Genomic DNA, 16,295 nt, shown 5'->3' on the forward strand with positions numbered 1-16,295 from the left:
AAATTTAATTACAAAATTTCCTTAATTCTTTTGCCATGTAAAGAAAAATTATTTTAATTAAAACAATTTTCTTCTTTTAAACACAATGGCGGCCACTTTAAAAACAAAACAAGGAGAGTTTTAATTAATTAAAACTTCCTAATTTGTCTCCGGAAATTTTATAAAAAATTTCTCCAATAATTTTATCCCTTTATTGGTTTATAAAAGAAATTTCTATAATTTTAATTTTTCAACATGTGAATAATTTATAAAGAAGAGAAATAAAATATCCTTTCTAATCTACAAATAAGGAAAGAGATTTAATCTCTTTCTTTAATCTTTTGTAGAGACTTATAAAAGAGATATTTTAATTTTTAATCTCTTCAATAAATTATATCTTTCACATAAGAAAATTTGAAAATTAAAATTCTTTTTAAATTAAATAGGGCCGGCCACCTAAGCTTGGGTTCAAGCTAGGGCTGGCCACCCATGAACCAATGGTTTGGCCGGCCCTAGCTTGATCCTCAAGCTAGCTTGGCCGGCCCCTATAACATGGGTATGAAGGTGGGTATAGTACTCTATAAATAAGAGGCTACGATAGGGACCGAGAGGAGGAATTGGTTTTGGTCTCCCGATAAAATTAAGCATCCCGTGTTCGCCCCGAACACACAACTTAATTTTATCAATAATAATTCATTCCACTAGAGAACTATTATTGAACTACCGCACCAATCCCAAATTACATTTTTTGGGCTCCTTCTTATTATGAGCGTGTTAGTCTCCCTGTGTTTAAGATATCGAATGTCCACTAATTAAGTGAGTTACTGACAACTCATTTAATTAATATCTAAGTCCAAGAGTAGTACCACTCATCCTTATTATCATGTCGGACTAAGTCCACCTGCAGGGTTTAACATGACAATCTTTATGAGCTCCTCTTGAGGACATTATCAACCTAGTATCTCTAGGACACAGTTTCCTTCTATAATCAACAACACACACTATAAGTGATATCATTTCCCAACTTATCGGGCTTATTGATTTATCGAACTAAATCTCACCCATTGATAAATTAAAGAAATAAATATCAAATATATGTGCTTGTTATTATATTAGGATTAAGAGTACACACTTCCATAATAACCGAGGTCTTTGTTTCTTTATAAAGCCAGTATAAAAGAAACGACCTCAAATGGTCCTACTCAATACACTCTAAGTGTACTAGTGTAATTATATAGTTATGATAAACTAATATCTAATTATACTACGACCTTCCAATGGTTTGTTCCTTTCCATTATGGTCGTGAGTTACTGTTTATAATTTATAAGGTACTGATAACATGATCCTCTGTGTGTGACACCACACACCATGTTATCTACAATATAAATTAATTGAACAACTACATTTATCATAAATGTAGATATTTGACCAATGTGATTCTTATTTCTAGATAAATGTTTATACCAAAAGCTAGGCTTTTAGTATACACTCTAACAATCTCCCACTTATACTAAAAGACTAAGCTGCCATATCTGCTGTCATACATCTGATTCCCAACCCTTCAACATGTCCATCAAAAGCTCTCGCCTTAAGGACCTTAGTGAAAAGATCTATAGGTCATCATCTGATGCATTCTAAGCAGTAACAACTTCTCCTCGTTTATACGATTTCTCGTATTGGGTGGTACTTGCGCTCTATTGTGTTTACTTGCCTTATAGACTTATGGTTTCTTCGAGTTTGCTACTGCACCAACATTATTACAATAAATTGTAATAATCTTTGGACAAACCAGAAATCATATCTAAGTCTATCTTGAGGTTATTGAGTCATTCAGCTTTTATGGCTACCTCAGAGGCTTGCCATATACTAAACTTCTATGGTGGAGTCCAGAAAAACACCTATGCTTATCACTCTTCCATAGTTATGACTTTACCTCCTAAAGTAAACACAAAACCCCGAGGTTGACTTATTATTGTCCCTATCCGATTGGAAGTCAAAATCCATACAACCCACAAGGACCAAATTAACTGCCTTGTAAGCTAGCATATAATCTCTAGTGCATCTAAGGTACTTCAATATATGCTTTACTGCAGTCCACTGTCCTTGTCCAGAGTTACTTTGATATCTGCCAACTATGCCCTTGGCAAAACAGATTTCTTATCTCGTGCATAGCATTCATTAGGCTTCCGACAGCTAAAGAACTGCCTTTATTTCCTTTATCTCCTTTAATGTCTACAGAGACATATCTTTAGATAAAGTTACTCCATCCTGAAAAGGTAAGAAAACTTTCTTGGAGTTTTGCATGCTTTAAAACGAGCAAGGATTTTTCCGATGTATGAAGCTTGGGATAAGTAAAATATTCTTTTCTTGCGATCCCTTATTACTTTGATCTCAAGAATATATACATTCTCCCAAGTCCTTTATATCTAATTGTTTGGACAACCATACCCTTACTTCTGACAACATTTTGATATTGTTTCCAACTACCAAAAATGTTATCTACGTATAGTACAAGAAATACCACCATGCTTCCATCACACCTTTTGTATACACAAGACTTATCCGGTTACTAAATAAATCCATAGGTCTGAATTACTTTGATAAACCGGATGTTCCAAGACCTTGAAGCTTTGTCTCAGTCCATAGACTGATTGAGCTTTACACAAGATGCTCTTAGCCCTTTGCAATGAACCCTTCTGGTTGCTTTATATGGATGCTTTCTTCAAGACTTCCATTAAGGAATGCTGTCTTGACATCCACTTGCCAAATAGATAAAAGAATCCGGATAGACTTAAGCATGGCTACCAGTGAAAAAGTTTCCTTTTTCATCAAGCCTTGCTTTGAAGGTTTCAACCTTCCTGTCTATCCTTCTTTTCCTATTATAGACCTTTTACACCCAAAGGCTTTTACACCACTTGGTGGTTCTATAAGCTTCCAGATTTTATTAGAATACATATATTCTAATTCTATTATTCATTACTCTTTGCCAAGATGCTGCATATTTATCTTGGAGTGCTTCGTCATATGTCCGGAGATCAGGTTTATGTCCTTCAGGGATCGAGTCCAAAAACTCTCCCAAAACATGAACCTATTTAGGTTGCCTAACAACCCTCCCACTATGACAAGACACTTTATGCAATTGTGTATCATTTGTGATACGTGTTGCAGTTTTCTTGTGGTATCTCATCTTGTACAGTTGGTACTAGGTTAGACATGTCCTTTATTATTTCCTTAAGAACAAATTTACTTATGAGCACGTGGTTCATTATATAGTCCTTTTCTAAAAAATAGTCATTGATGCTAACAATGACCTTCTGATTTTTAAGACTATAAACCTACTTTTGTTTATCTAGGATAACTTACAGACAAGTGAACTCCTATCCAACTTATCATTGTCTCTCTTTAACATATGTGCTGGATTACCCGAATCCGAATATGCTTCAAAATGGGTTTTCACCTATTCAGCAATTCTATATGAGTAGAGAGTTCTAACTTGGAAGGTACTATGTTCACTTTCGTTTTCAGAGTTTATCCTTAAAACAAATTTGGTAATTTTCTGAATAATTCATCCTCTATCTAATTATTCCATAAGAGTCCTTTACCTTCTTTCTACTACACCATTCTGTTGGGGTGTACCAGATGCAGTTAGTTGGGATTGAAATCCAACTTCTGATAAGTGACTCCTAAAATCTCTCAAGAGGTACTTGCCACTACGATCTTCCATAGTGACTTTTTACTTTAACATTTCTCCGCATCAACCTTGTACTCTTTGAACTAATCAAAGTACTTAGTCTTGCGGTACATTAAGTAAATTTATTTGTATCTTGAATAGTTGTCTATTAAATAGACAAAATATTCAATACTACCTCTTGTCTGGATAGTCATAGGATCACACAAATCAGAATGAACCGTTTTCAACATATCTTTGACTCCATACCCCTTGGACTTAAAAGCTTCTTGGTTATTTTCCTTCCAAGTAAGACTCGTAGGTTGGAAAGATTTCCACTACCAATGAACCCAAAAGTTCATCAGCTACCAATGAATCCTACTCAAGTATAACCTAGCTTTAGATGCCAAAGATATAATTGGTTCATTTCCGAAGGTTGCTTTCTCTTAAAATTAGAAGATGTGTTACTAATTTCCATTTGTTGCATCGTGGGAGTTTATTGGATTATAAATTGTCAACCATCATACCAGAATAGATAACTTTCCTATTTTTCTTGATAACAACTTGTTATCAAAATAGACATAATATCTATAATAGTTTAGAAACTGAAATCAGGTTCTTTCTAAACTTGGTACGTAAAGACAATTACTTAAAATCCATATTTTATTCTTATCAAAGGATAAACATCTCCCACTGCAACAGTTACCACTTTTACAGTAGTGCCCATGTGGACGGTGATTTCCCTTTCATTTTGTTGTCGGGTTTCCTGGAACCCTGCAATGGATTGCAGACATGATTAATGGCATCTTGTATCTACACTCCAGGTTCTGGTAGATAACACCACTAGACATGTTTCAACTAATGAATTAAATACACCTAAATTGTTCTTAGTTCTAAGAAGACAGTCTACCTTAATGTCCAAGTCCTATTTCCAATCATTACAATTGGGACTACTAAGTCTTTTTCTATAGTATGACTACTAGGGATTGACAAACATCCTAAGAATCACAAAAACATTTGGTCAAGATCAACTCCTTAAAATCTCCATGAATTTTGTGTATACAAAATCGAAGAGGAGATTTTATTCATTAATTTTATTATCTCGTCAACTTTACTTTATGACGAATAAAATTAATAGTTGATCTGTCTTTGATCAAATATTTGGTCAAAACTCTTTGAATTTAAAATAACATTGATTCCTCAAACAATATTATTTAAATTTACCAACACCTCAAACACCGTGAATTTTGCATGCCACGTTAGTGTTGACGTATACAAATTCAATATTTGTAAAAGGAGGGTTTTACCCATTAACTATCTTGTCAACGTATCTTTATGACAAATAAAATTATCTCAAACACCGTTAATTTTGTATGCCACGTTAGTGTGGACGTATACAAAATCAATCATTTGTAAGAGGGGTTTTAACCCTTTAATTTTATTATCTTGTCAACCTAGTTTTATGACAAATTAATAGTTGGTTTCATTTGGTCACACAAATAATAGCAGTGACTCCGATGGGGAGGATACTATTAGATGTGTCTAAGTGTATACCATTACTTGACACTAAGTCCATTAATAAGATTATGCCCCTTCCGTTGGGGAAGATCACACGCTCTTAATTAACTTCCTATAGTCATCCAAAAATGGAAGTCTGTTCTAGTGATCCACAAACAAGCTCATCCGTTATGGAGGAAGGCACTCAGAGCCAACGCGCAAGCTTGTTTGCATCACTTACAAACCAGTAATGGAGACCATGGGATTTACTTAAAATCCCTCTCCCACTTAGTTATTTATAAATGAGGAATTTTAACTATGCTAGCCTACTAAATATGTAAACCAACATGCACACACACAATATAAAAGCAATAAATAGAAAATCTAATTTTCAACTATTATGGCTTTTATCTCTAGTTGTCCTCCGTGTGTTGTCATCCCAAGTCACTGCCATATTTGGCCACCGCTACAGGGTCTAGCTGTCGCATCCATCTTGCTTAGTTCCGCTGCGCCTCCGGTCCTTCGAAGGTTCCACGCTTTGCAAGATTAGATCCATGACATAAATAGAATTTTACATTTTGATCCTATATTCCATAAAAGGAATGTACATGTATCTAGATCAAAAATAAAATCCTAATAAAACTAAATACAGCTCCTGCTGTATTTTATAATACAATCATGCACACACAATAAAATGCCCTTGACATGTCCAAGGGTCCAATCACACACATAATAACTATAAGCCATAATAGTTGGATCCTGCATCCACAAAGTTAGCACATCCTACTATTAATCTGCCTAAATTATGTATGACATGTGCATAATTAAACTAATACCAAATACACAGAGGCAATACCCTAGCTCTGATACCAATTGTTGGTTGCTACTCGGAAAACCTATAGGTTCCACTGTACAAAAATTTTGTACAAAGGTCTGAACCTTTTCCTAGCTACCATGTGTTCTTTTAAATTAAATTTTGGATCGCCTGCGGAACTTAACACGTTTGATCCAAAACTTAATCTATTTGTTCTTTTAGGTTTTGACTTGGATCTCCTGCGGAACTTAACACGTTCGACCCAAGTCTCCTTAAGTTATTAATTCCATTAAATATTAATTTCCATAATTGGTTCCCAGTACTGACGTGGCGAGGCACATGGCCTTCTTGGATATGGGAGCAACCACCACCGACTAGACAAAACCTTTAATAGAAAGCTAATATTTAATTTCCTAAAATAACTTTAGGTTAACCAAAGAGAACAATCAAATCACAAGGAAAAGAAAGAAACAAAAGAACACAACTTCGAAAAAACATATTCGAAATTCTAGAACGTAAGCCTCTTGTATTTGGTATTATTTCCATAAATAACTAGCATGATGCGGAAATAAAATTTACTAGTTATACCTTGTAGAAAAACCTCTTGATCTTCTACCGTATTCCTCTTCTAACCTCGGACGTTGTGTGGGCAACGATCTTCCGAGATGAGAAACCACCAAGCACCTTCTTCTTCTTCTAGCTAGGTTCGGCCAATCACAAAGAAGCTTCACCAAGGACGAAGAACAAAACACCAACCAAACTCCAAGGGATACAAGCTTTCTCTCCTTCTTCTTCTTCTTCTCCAAGTAGTATCCGGCCACCACAAGAACTCCAAGCAAGAGATAAGTTTCGGCCACCACAAAAGAGGAAGAAAGGTAGAGGATGGCCGGCCACCACACCAAGGAAAAGAGGGAGGAAAAATAATAGAGGTTTTTCCCATGAAGGCACCCTCACCTCTTCTTTTATATTCCTTGGCCTAGGCAAATTAGGAAATTTAATTACAAAATTTCCTTAATTCTTTTGCCATGTAAAGAAAAATTATTTTAATTAAAACAAATTTCTTCTTTTAAACACAATGGCCGGCCACTTTAAAAACAAAACAAGGAGAGTTTTAATTAATTAAAACTTCCTAATTTGTCTCCAGAAATTTTATAAAAAATTTCTCCAATAATTTTTATCCCTTTTATGATTGGTTTATAAAAAGAAATTTCTATAATTTTAATTTTTCAACATGTGAATAATTTATAAAGAAGAGAAATAAAATATCCTTTCAACTCTACAAATAAGGAAAAAGATTTAATCTCTTTCTTTAATCTTTTGTAGAAACTTATAAAAGAGATATTTTAATTTTTAATGTCTCCAATAAATTATATCTTCCACATAAGAAAATTTTAAAATTAAAATTCTTTTCTAATTTAATAGGGCCGGCCACCTAAGCTTGGGTTCAAGCTAGGGCCGGCCACCCATGGACCAAGGTTTGGCCGGCCCTAGCTTGGTCCTCAAGCTAGCTTGGCCAGCCCCTACAACATGGGTATGAAGGTGGGTATAGTACTCTATAAATAAGAGGCTACGATAGGGACCGATAGGAGGAATTAGTTTTGGTCTCCCGATAAAATTAAGCATCCCGTGTTCGCCCCGAACACACAACTTAATTTTATCAATAATAATTCATTCCACTAAAGAACTATTATTGAACTATCGCACTAATCCCAAATTACATTTTTGGGCTCCTTCTTATTATGAGTGTGTTAGTCTCCCTGTGTTTAAGATGTCGAATGCCACTAATTAAGTGAGTTACTGACAACTCATTTAATTAATATCTTAGTCCAAGAGTAGTACCACTCAACCTTATTATCATGTCGGACTAAGTCCACCTGCAGGGTTTAACATGACAATCCTTATGAGCTCCTCTTGGGGACATTATCAACCTAGTATCTCTAGGACACAGCTTCCTTCTATAATCAACAACACACACTATAAGTGATATCATTTCCCAACTTATCGGGCTTATTGATTTATCGAACTAAATCTCACCCATTGATAAATTAAAGAAATAAATATCAAATATATGTGCTTGTTATTATATTAGGATTAAGAGTACACACTTCCATAATAATCGAGGTCTTTGTTTCTTTATAAAGCCAGTATAAAAGAAACGACCTCAAATGGTCCTACTCAATACACTCTAAGTGTACTAGTGTAATTATATAGTTATGATAAACTAATATCTAATTATACTACGACCTTCCAATGGTTTGTTCCTTTCCATTATGGTCGTGAGTTACTGTTTATAATTTATAAGGTACTGATAACATGATCCTCTGTGTGTGACACCACACACCATGTTATCTACAATATAAATTAATTGAACAACTACATTTATCATAAATGTAGATATTTGACCAATGTGATTCTTATTTCTAGATAAATGTTTATACCAAAAGCTAGGCTTTTAGTATACACTCTAACACATCCGAGGTTAATCTTTGCACTTTGGTCCCTGCAAGATACATTAATCCCAAATATACCCTGCAGCACAAAGTTAGCACATAAAGCATAATAGAAGTGATAATGATAGTCTCCGGACTATCCTAGCCTGACTTCGGGTTTCCAACCGGAAACCCTAGGTCGACCCGACGCCTACTGTTCCCTCTACGGGGAACGCGTCCTCACCTACTCCACTCATGAGATTTACCTGTTGCCAGTGCGATCCTCCAGATCGACTCGACTTTTGCTCAGCACTCGATGCTTCCGGACTTTCTGCTGGACATCCGCTTCCCGGCTAGTCCAGTCTTTCACCTGGTTGGCGACACCCGGACTTTCCACCTAGGGTTACCACCCCCTAGGACTTTTGCCTGAAGCCATCGACCTGCCAAGACTTTCCGCATAGGGTTACCACCCCCTATGACCTAGTGTTACCACCCCCTAGGGTTTTCCCTTTGCCTAACCGTAGCTAGGACTTTTCTCCACCTAGGGTTACCGCCCCCTAGGACCTAGGGTTACCACCCCCTAGGGTTTTCACCTGCCTAACCGCAGTTAGGACTTTCCTGAAACACTCATTCAACATATTAGATAACAACAAGACTTAACTTTGAATCCTTTGCCATTATCAAAACTCAGGTTCGATCGTCGGATGCTTCCCGCACTAACAGATGTTGAGGAACCTGAAAATGAACCAGAGGCTATTAGGAAACAACCAACCATTGAGAAACCTGCTCCTATTTTAGCACCACCCAAAGATGCTGAAAGGCAACTGTCAAAGAAGTAGCTTAAGAAAAAGGAAATGGCAGAGCTGGATGCACTTCTACATGAAATGGGCATTGCAAATAAAGATAGTAATACTGCATAAAATGAGATAGCTGGTAATGTCTTCTTTCACATAATTAGTTTATTTTTGATAGATAGTATATTTTAATTCACTTGAGTTGCTTCATACATATGAAGCGACTGTTTAATGTGTGTTGAATTTGTTTATCCTTGTTATGCAAACAAGAAGCAACTGGAGCAAAGTAGTGAAGGGGAGAAGAAAGAAAGTGTTGGTGCTCCTTTAGAGAACAGAATCTTAAAGAAGAAGAAATCTAAGAAAGAAAAATCATCAAAGGAACAGGAGGAGCATGATCAAAATCTGGAGAAAGGAGACATTGAAGCTGAAGTGGCAGATGCAACTGCAGTTGACATAAAGAAAAGGATAAAGAAGGTGACCTCCATGAGGAAGAAGAAATCAAGCAAAGAGATGGATGTCGAACAGTTGAATAAAAGGGCTTCTTACTTGATGTAAGAAGAATATTTGTGTAATTTATGGATACAGACTTAATGTGTACAATATCTATTATCTTTTTATGTTGTAAAAATAATATTTATGTGTTGGTTATATAGATATTGATTTGTTTGTATATTATCGATTTTTCACTATTTCGAAAATCGAATGTGTGTCGTTAAACAATACTGATATTACATCGGTTTTCCACCGCTGCAAAACTGGTGTCATTAACTAATATTACATCGGTCTTATACCGCTGCCAAAACTGGTGTTATTAACATATAATATTACATCGGTTTTACACCGTTGATGAAACAGTGTCATTAAGTGATACTACACCGGTTAATAATCGATTCGAAAACCGGTGTCGTTAAGTGATACTACACTAGTTATAACGCGATGTCTAAAATGGCAGACCTTTTACATCGCCTTCATAGACATCGATCCAAAATGTAATAGATAGCGGTGGAAAATCGATGTCTATGAGGGTTTTTCTTGTAGTGTGTTACTGGACTTCATAGAAATTGTTCCTATTCAATAATAAGGGATATTGATCTAAATATCATGCCAACTTGACCACTGCATGGGAGAGCCGGTAATGAATCTAACTTCCTACGAATGCATGTAAATTGAGGATAGGCAATTGGTGAATCATGATACATTGATAAATATCACAATGAAACCGAACTCCTAGAACATTTTCTAAATAAAGTTTATCTCTCTTTCCTCTTCTCAGTCTTACTTCTCTTTACTTAGGCTGTAACTTGCAACCAACAATTGTTTAGCTAATTCTTCATGAGAGATCTCTAATGCTTATAACCATTCCTCATGGGATCGATATTTTATTACTTGACAACAATCATGCACTTGCAGTAGCATAACAATGAGTCTTTATGGTTTTCTTGAGTTCCTTTCCTCATATCCATGCCCATCTTTTTTCTGAAGTTCATTGCTATTCAAGCCACTTCTTAGCTTATAATTATTACAATGTTCACAAGACTTTGGTTGTGTTGGAGGAGGGTCTTGATTAAACCATTTGGAAGTCATTATCTCTAACTTAGCCTCTAATGGTTTGAACCCTCGTTTAGTGATTTGTTGCTATTTTCAGTACACTTTTCAATAAACATGGATGGTCACACTAAATCTAGTTTGACTTTCTCAATTACATTAATGGCTTGCACTTCTAGAATTATCGAGGGAGATTCCATCCAACTTTTGTTTGACCATTTGTGAAAGTTTAATGTCACTTGATCAATTAATGTATATGCTTTGTCCAAACTTTTGCTCATAAAAGAACCTCTAGTTGATGAATCCAATAAACACTTATCTGAGAAAGAAATTCCCCTATAGAATATATGTAGAGTTAGCCATTTTTTCAAACCATGGTGGGAAAATTGTCTTAATAAACTTTTGAATCTATTCCATGCTTTAAATAGTGATTGTCCATCTGCTTGAGTAAAGTTTGTGATTAATTCCTCATGTAAACTATTCTACTTGGAGGGAAAATATAATTCAAAAATTATTGCTCCAATTGTTCCCAACTTGTAATGCTTTGAGGATGGAGAGAATAAAATCATGTCCTTGCTTTATCCTTGATATTGAAAGTAAATGCTATCAACCAAATGACATCCATTCAGACTCCCTCATAGTTCACCATGTTACAAAGTTCTAAGAATGTCTCAAGGTGTAGATATGGGTTTTTCGATATCTCTCTTCCAAATTTGTGACCTTGTCTCATGATAATTAACTCTGGGTCAAGTTGAAAACTTTTTGCTTCAATATGAGGTTACACAATGAGAGACATAAATCTTTCATAAATGAGTGTAGAAAATTCTCTTAAAGGTCTGCTTGACATGTTAGTGCTTATGAATATCTAAAAACAATTATGAGAAAAAATAAAAATGTAGAATTAAGAGCAAGAAAGAAAATGTAGAAATTAAGGAAAGGAAAAACTGAACTTTAAACTAATAACAAATGGAAAATTTAAATTGCAATAAGGAAATTGTAGAAATAAAAGTAAGCAAATACAATATATATCTACAAAAACAGAATTGTAGAAATATCAATAAAATATGAAAGAAAATGAGTTTAGACTAACTCAAGTGTTTATCAGTTAAAGTTATATGCATAGTTCCCGACAACTTCGCCAAAAACTTGATGTGAGTTAGCAAGTATACACGGGGGTCATCAAGCAATAAAACTATCAATTCCACCAGGATTAGATATAAGCACTAGAATCGAAGCACATCAAACTAGCTAAACTATTAAAAGGTTAAAGATCACAATCATAAATGTAAGGGGAAGTAAGTAATAGAAAGAGAGAGAAAGAGAGAGAAAGAGTGTTGAAAAACTTGGTTTGGAGAAATGTTCTAGGGGTTCAGTTACATTGTGATGCTAATCAGTATATCATGGATCACCTATTGCCCATCCTCTATTCCTATACACTTGTAGGAAGTTAGATTCATTACCGGTACTTCCCCACGGAGGTCAAGCCAGAATGCTATCTTAATCCATATCCTATGCTACTAAATGGAAGTAATTCCTAAGATGTCTGATAACAGGATACCTTGTCACATGACCTCTTGGTCATAGATTATAAAAATACACTAACACTCAATAACATAGAGATAGAGATAACAATTATGTTCAATTCTGTACTTCCTTGTGAAGAATTTCTTCTTCTTTCAAGGAAATGCCCTAAATATCTGGAAATGGAATACCCTTGTCACTAGGGCCCTTCAGTCATACTTTCTAGGGCATTCTCCCTACGGGATTAGTAATTCTATATAAACATTCAATTAAACATGAAAATTAAGCTCAAACACACTACACACACATAAGATGAAATAGATACAAGGCATAACAATGTCATATAGATAGGAAATTGACAAATCCATGATTTTTATATCAATTCATATCACCATTACACCCTTAATCCTAGAACAAGAGATCTACTCCATAACTAAGAGGATTGAATCATAAGACACCAAGATCTAAGCCAAAAAAAACAAAACTCAAGAAGAGAAGGGAAGAAGGCTTATCGTATACGAAGAGTAGTTTTCAGACCAATCCAAGCTACTGGAGTGATGGAGACACTGAATTTAGCTTCAGATTGTCCAAGAAAGTGCTAAAGAATTCCAGATCTCATCCAAGTTGGATCTCCCCAAGGGTAGAACCTTCCTCCCTTTAAAAAGGGGAAGAAACTCCCTTTATATAGAGCATGGCATGGGTGGGGTACAACCCGTGCCACGACCGTGTGAATCCACACGTTTAAAAGATGCCTTTGCTCTAGTTTGATGGCATGGTCGTGTCGATTCCACACCACCACATCTTGCTTCATTTATGGAAATTTCACATGGGCGTGTGGATTCCACACGGTCGCAGCCAGCTTCTTCTCTAGTTCATTGACATAATCATGTGGATTTCACAAGGTCGAGACTTGCTTGCTCTGCTTTATGGCACGGTCGTGTGGTTTCACATGGTTAGAGCCTTCTACTCCTCTCGGCATGTGGCACGGACGTGTGGATTCCACATGGTCGGTCCTTTTTTCTCCGTTTATTCTTCGAGTTATTTATCAATGTTACTTTGTCTTCAAAAGTTCATCCTATTAATAAGAAAACACACAAAGAGCATATCTCTAATAAAGAAGAGTAATTATGCTAAAAATATGATAAGAGATTTAAAAGTGCATAGATTAAGCATAAATAAGGTATGTGAATGTGCATCAAAACATGCATAAAAGTGTATATAATCTACACATATTAGGAGGTTGCCCCCCTGTGCTATCACCAACCACCCCAGCCACTGGCCTTTAGACCACACATTACCGGCTAGCCTCCCCATTGTTGGCCACTAGCAACAAGCTAAAAAGACACTGGCAGTAGCCGCAAAGGGTACCAAATAGTAACAATAAGTTGCTACCCCTCCTCCTTTGTGCCAGCCAACACTACAAGAAAAACCCTCATAGACATCAGTTTTCCATCGCCGTCTATTAGAAAATTGATCGATGTCTATGAAGGTGATGTAAAAGGTCTGCCATTTTAGACATCGGGTTATAACCGATGTAGTATCACTTAACGACACCAATTTTTGAATCGGTTATGAACCGGTGTAGTATCACTTAACGACACCGGTTCAGCAACGATGTAAAACCGATGTAATATATGCTAATAACACCAGTTTGGCAGCGATTTACGACCGATATAATATTAACAACACCAATTCCATCAACGATGTAAAACTGATGTAATATCAATTAATGACATCGATTTTGGCATCGGTGGAAAATCGATGTAATATCAGTATTGTTTAACGACACCGATTCGATTTACGAAACAGTGAAAAACTGATATTATATAACATTTTAATAGTACAAAATTTAGTTAATATTATTATACATCGGTGTATTTAAGCACACCAAGTCAATATCCATGTAACCAACACATAAATATTATTCTTACAACATAAAAAGATAATAGATATTGTACACATCAAGTCCGTATCCACAAATTACACAAATATTCTTCTTACAATATCAAAAGGTAATATATATTGTACACATCAAGTCAGTATCCATAAAATGCACAAATATTTTTTTTTTAACATCAAAAGGTAATAGATATTGTACACATCAAGGTAGCATCCGCAATTTACATTCCATGCAAATGCATGCATCATCCAAAGTTTTCAAAAATCAAATACCTTTCCTACTATACTCAAATGTAATCTAGCATGTATTCAGCCCACTCAAACCGCACTTCATCAATTTCAACTCTGGAGTACTTGAGATTTGTAAACTATAACAACACATAAAAATAGATATCGCAACACTTTCATTTTGTGAATTTAAAAAAATAAATAAAAGAGACATCATTGAAGAAATAAAAAAGTAAAAGGTGTTGATTACAAAGAAACTTACTGAGACTTGTAAAATATCTTCACAAGCTAATGCAACATCCATTAGAAGAAGGCATACACGGAGAGTTATTTGCTGCATAGGAAAAAATAGCAAGGCGGAATAAAAAGAATCAACTTATCAATAACTCATAAGATGATTAAATTAAGGCATACCTCTTCAATTGGCTCGATATTCTGGATCAGCTTTTTGAGAATAGATAATAACTATGCATACTCATGGATGTGGTAGAGAATGATTGCCTGTGAAGAACCAAATTAAAAAAAATACTAAGAAGAGAGCAATTTATTAACTCATTCACTAATTATGGAAAGAAAAATTTTGACAAAATGCGTTGAACTGCATACAATATTCAACATTGTTACTGAAACATCAAATTCTTGGGAATGGACAACCCTACTAATATTTATAGCAGCACTTTGATGAATTAAAGCACTATTAGCTTTAGACCCTAAAACCATATAGCCTAGGCAGCTATTCTCAGAGTCAATCTGGTCCATAAAAGTATGCGCAAGCTCTTCACTCTGCTCCTATAACCAATATAGTTATTAATCAAAGAGTGCATGTAAAATATCTTTTCAGTTACAAGGACAATGCTAGTTTAAGAAATCATAGAATATTTACTGAATGGATAAACATGGATTAAATTATTTCCAACTTTGAAAAAAAAGATAGAGAAAATAGTGAAATTACATGAAATAGGTAATAAAATATTAGCAATATTCAAAATACCATGATTTGGAGAAGACATGATTCCCAAGGAACAACAGACTTTTCTTCTATAGAAGAATGGATGATTCTAAAGATCATGTTTAACCTTATTGTTAGGACCGAAAAGTAGCTAGAGGGCGGGGGGGGGGGGGGGGAATAGCTCGTCGCGTGCCCGGTGTTCGGCGTTGCTTGTTTCTTCAAAGATATGGCAGTGGAAAATACAGAAACAAATCACACAACGCTAACACGGTTGGTTTACTTAGTATCCACCTCACAAGAGGTGACTAGTCCAAGGATCCACACCAACACACACACCATCCACTAATAAAACTCTCCTTTATGGTAACTACCAAAGGAGGAGAAGCCCTACAAGACTCAATACAAGAAGAAAGGGAAGTAAAGAAATACAAGCTTATAAGCTTACAATGAGTGCACAAACCCTAACCCTAGTTTCTTCTTCTTGCTTTGATCCACCTCTTGACTTGGAAGAGCCTCCAAGAACCTTCAAGAATTGGCGATCTCGAGCTTGAGAAGAGCTGTGGAGGAGCTGGTGAAGATCTGAAATGAATCTGTGAAGAGATACCGAAGACAACGCTCGCCTGCGGCTCAAATACGACGCAACGGTCGGATCCCAATCGATTCGATTATTCCCAATCGATCGGGGAGGATTTGGATCGATCCACGGATCGATCCAGAGCGCCTTTGTGCTATGGAAAAATGCCTGGATCGATCCACAGATCGATCCAGCGCTTATCGCGCGAAGCAGCAGCGTCCCAATCGATCCACTGATCGATTGGGACCTCTGGATCGATCCACTGATCGATCCAGAGGCTTTTTGTTCGCTGGGAAATGTCTGGATCGATCCACTGATCGATCCAGCACTTGGTTTTTGCCCAAAACCAAGTCCCAAACCTCCCAAACCAACATCCGGTCAACCTTAACCTGTTGGTA

General features: G+C 35.9%; 1 protein-coding gene across 1 annotated transcript; it reads left to right on the forward strand.

Annotated features, from left to right (window-relative positions):
• The first annotated feature begins 9,091 nt into the window (after nucleotides 1–9,091).
• LOC122033841 lies at nucleotides 9,092–9,736 on the forward strand. Its single transcript, XM_042593003.1, has 2 exons — nucleotides 9,092–9,207; nucleotides 9,403–9,736. Exons 1-2 carry the CDS (start codon nucleotides 9,092–9,094, stop codon nucleotides 9,734–9,736), a joined length of 450 nt encoding a protein of 149 aa, XP_042448937.1.
• Nucleotides 9,737–16,295: the final 6,559 nt, after the last annotated feature.

This window comes from Zingiber officinale, chromosome 11B (assembly GCF_018446385.1).
Source record: "Zingiber officinale cultivar Zhangliang chromosome 11B, Zo_v1.1, whole genome shotgun sequence".
Classification (NCBI taxonomy): Eukaryota; Viridiplantae; Streptophyta; class Magnoliopsida; order Zingiberales; family Zingiberaceae; genus Zingiber; species Zingiber officinale.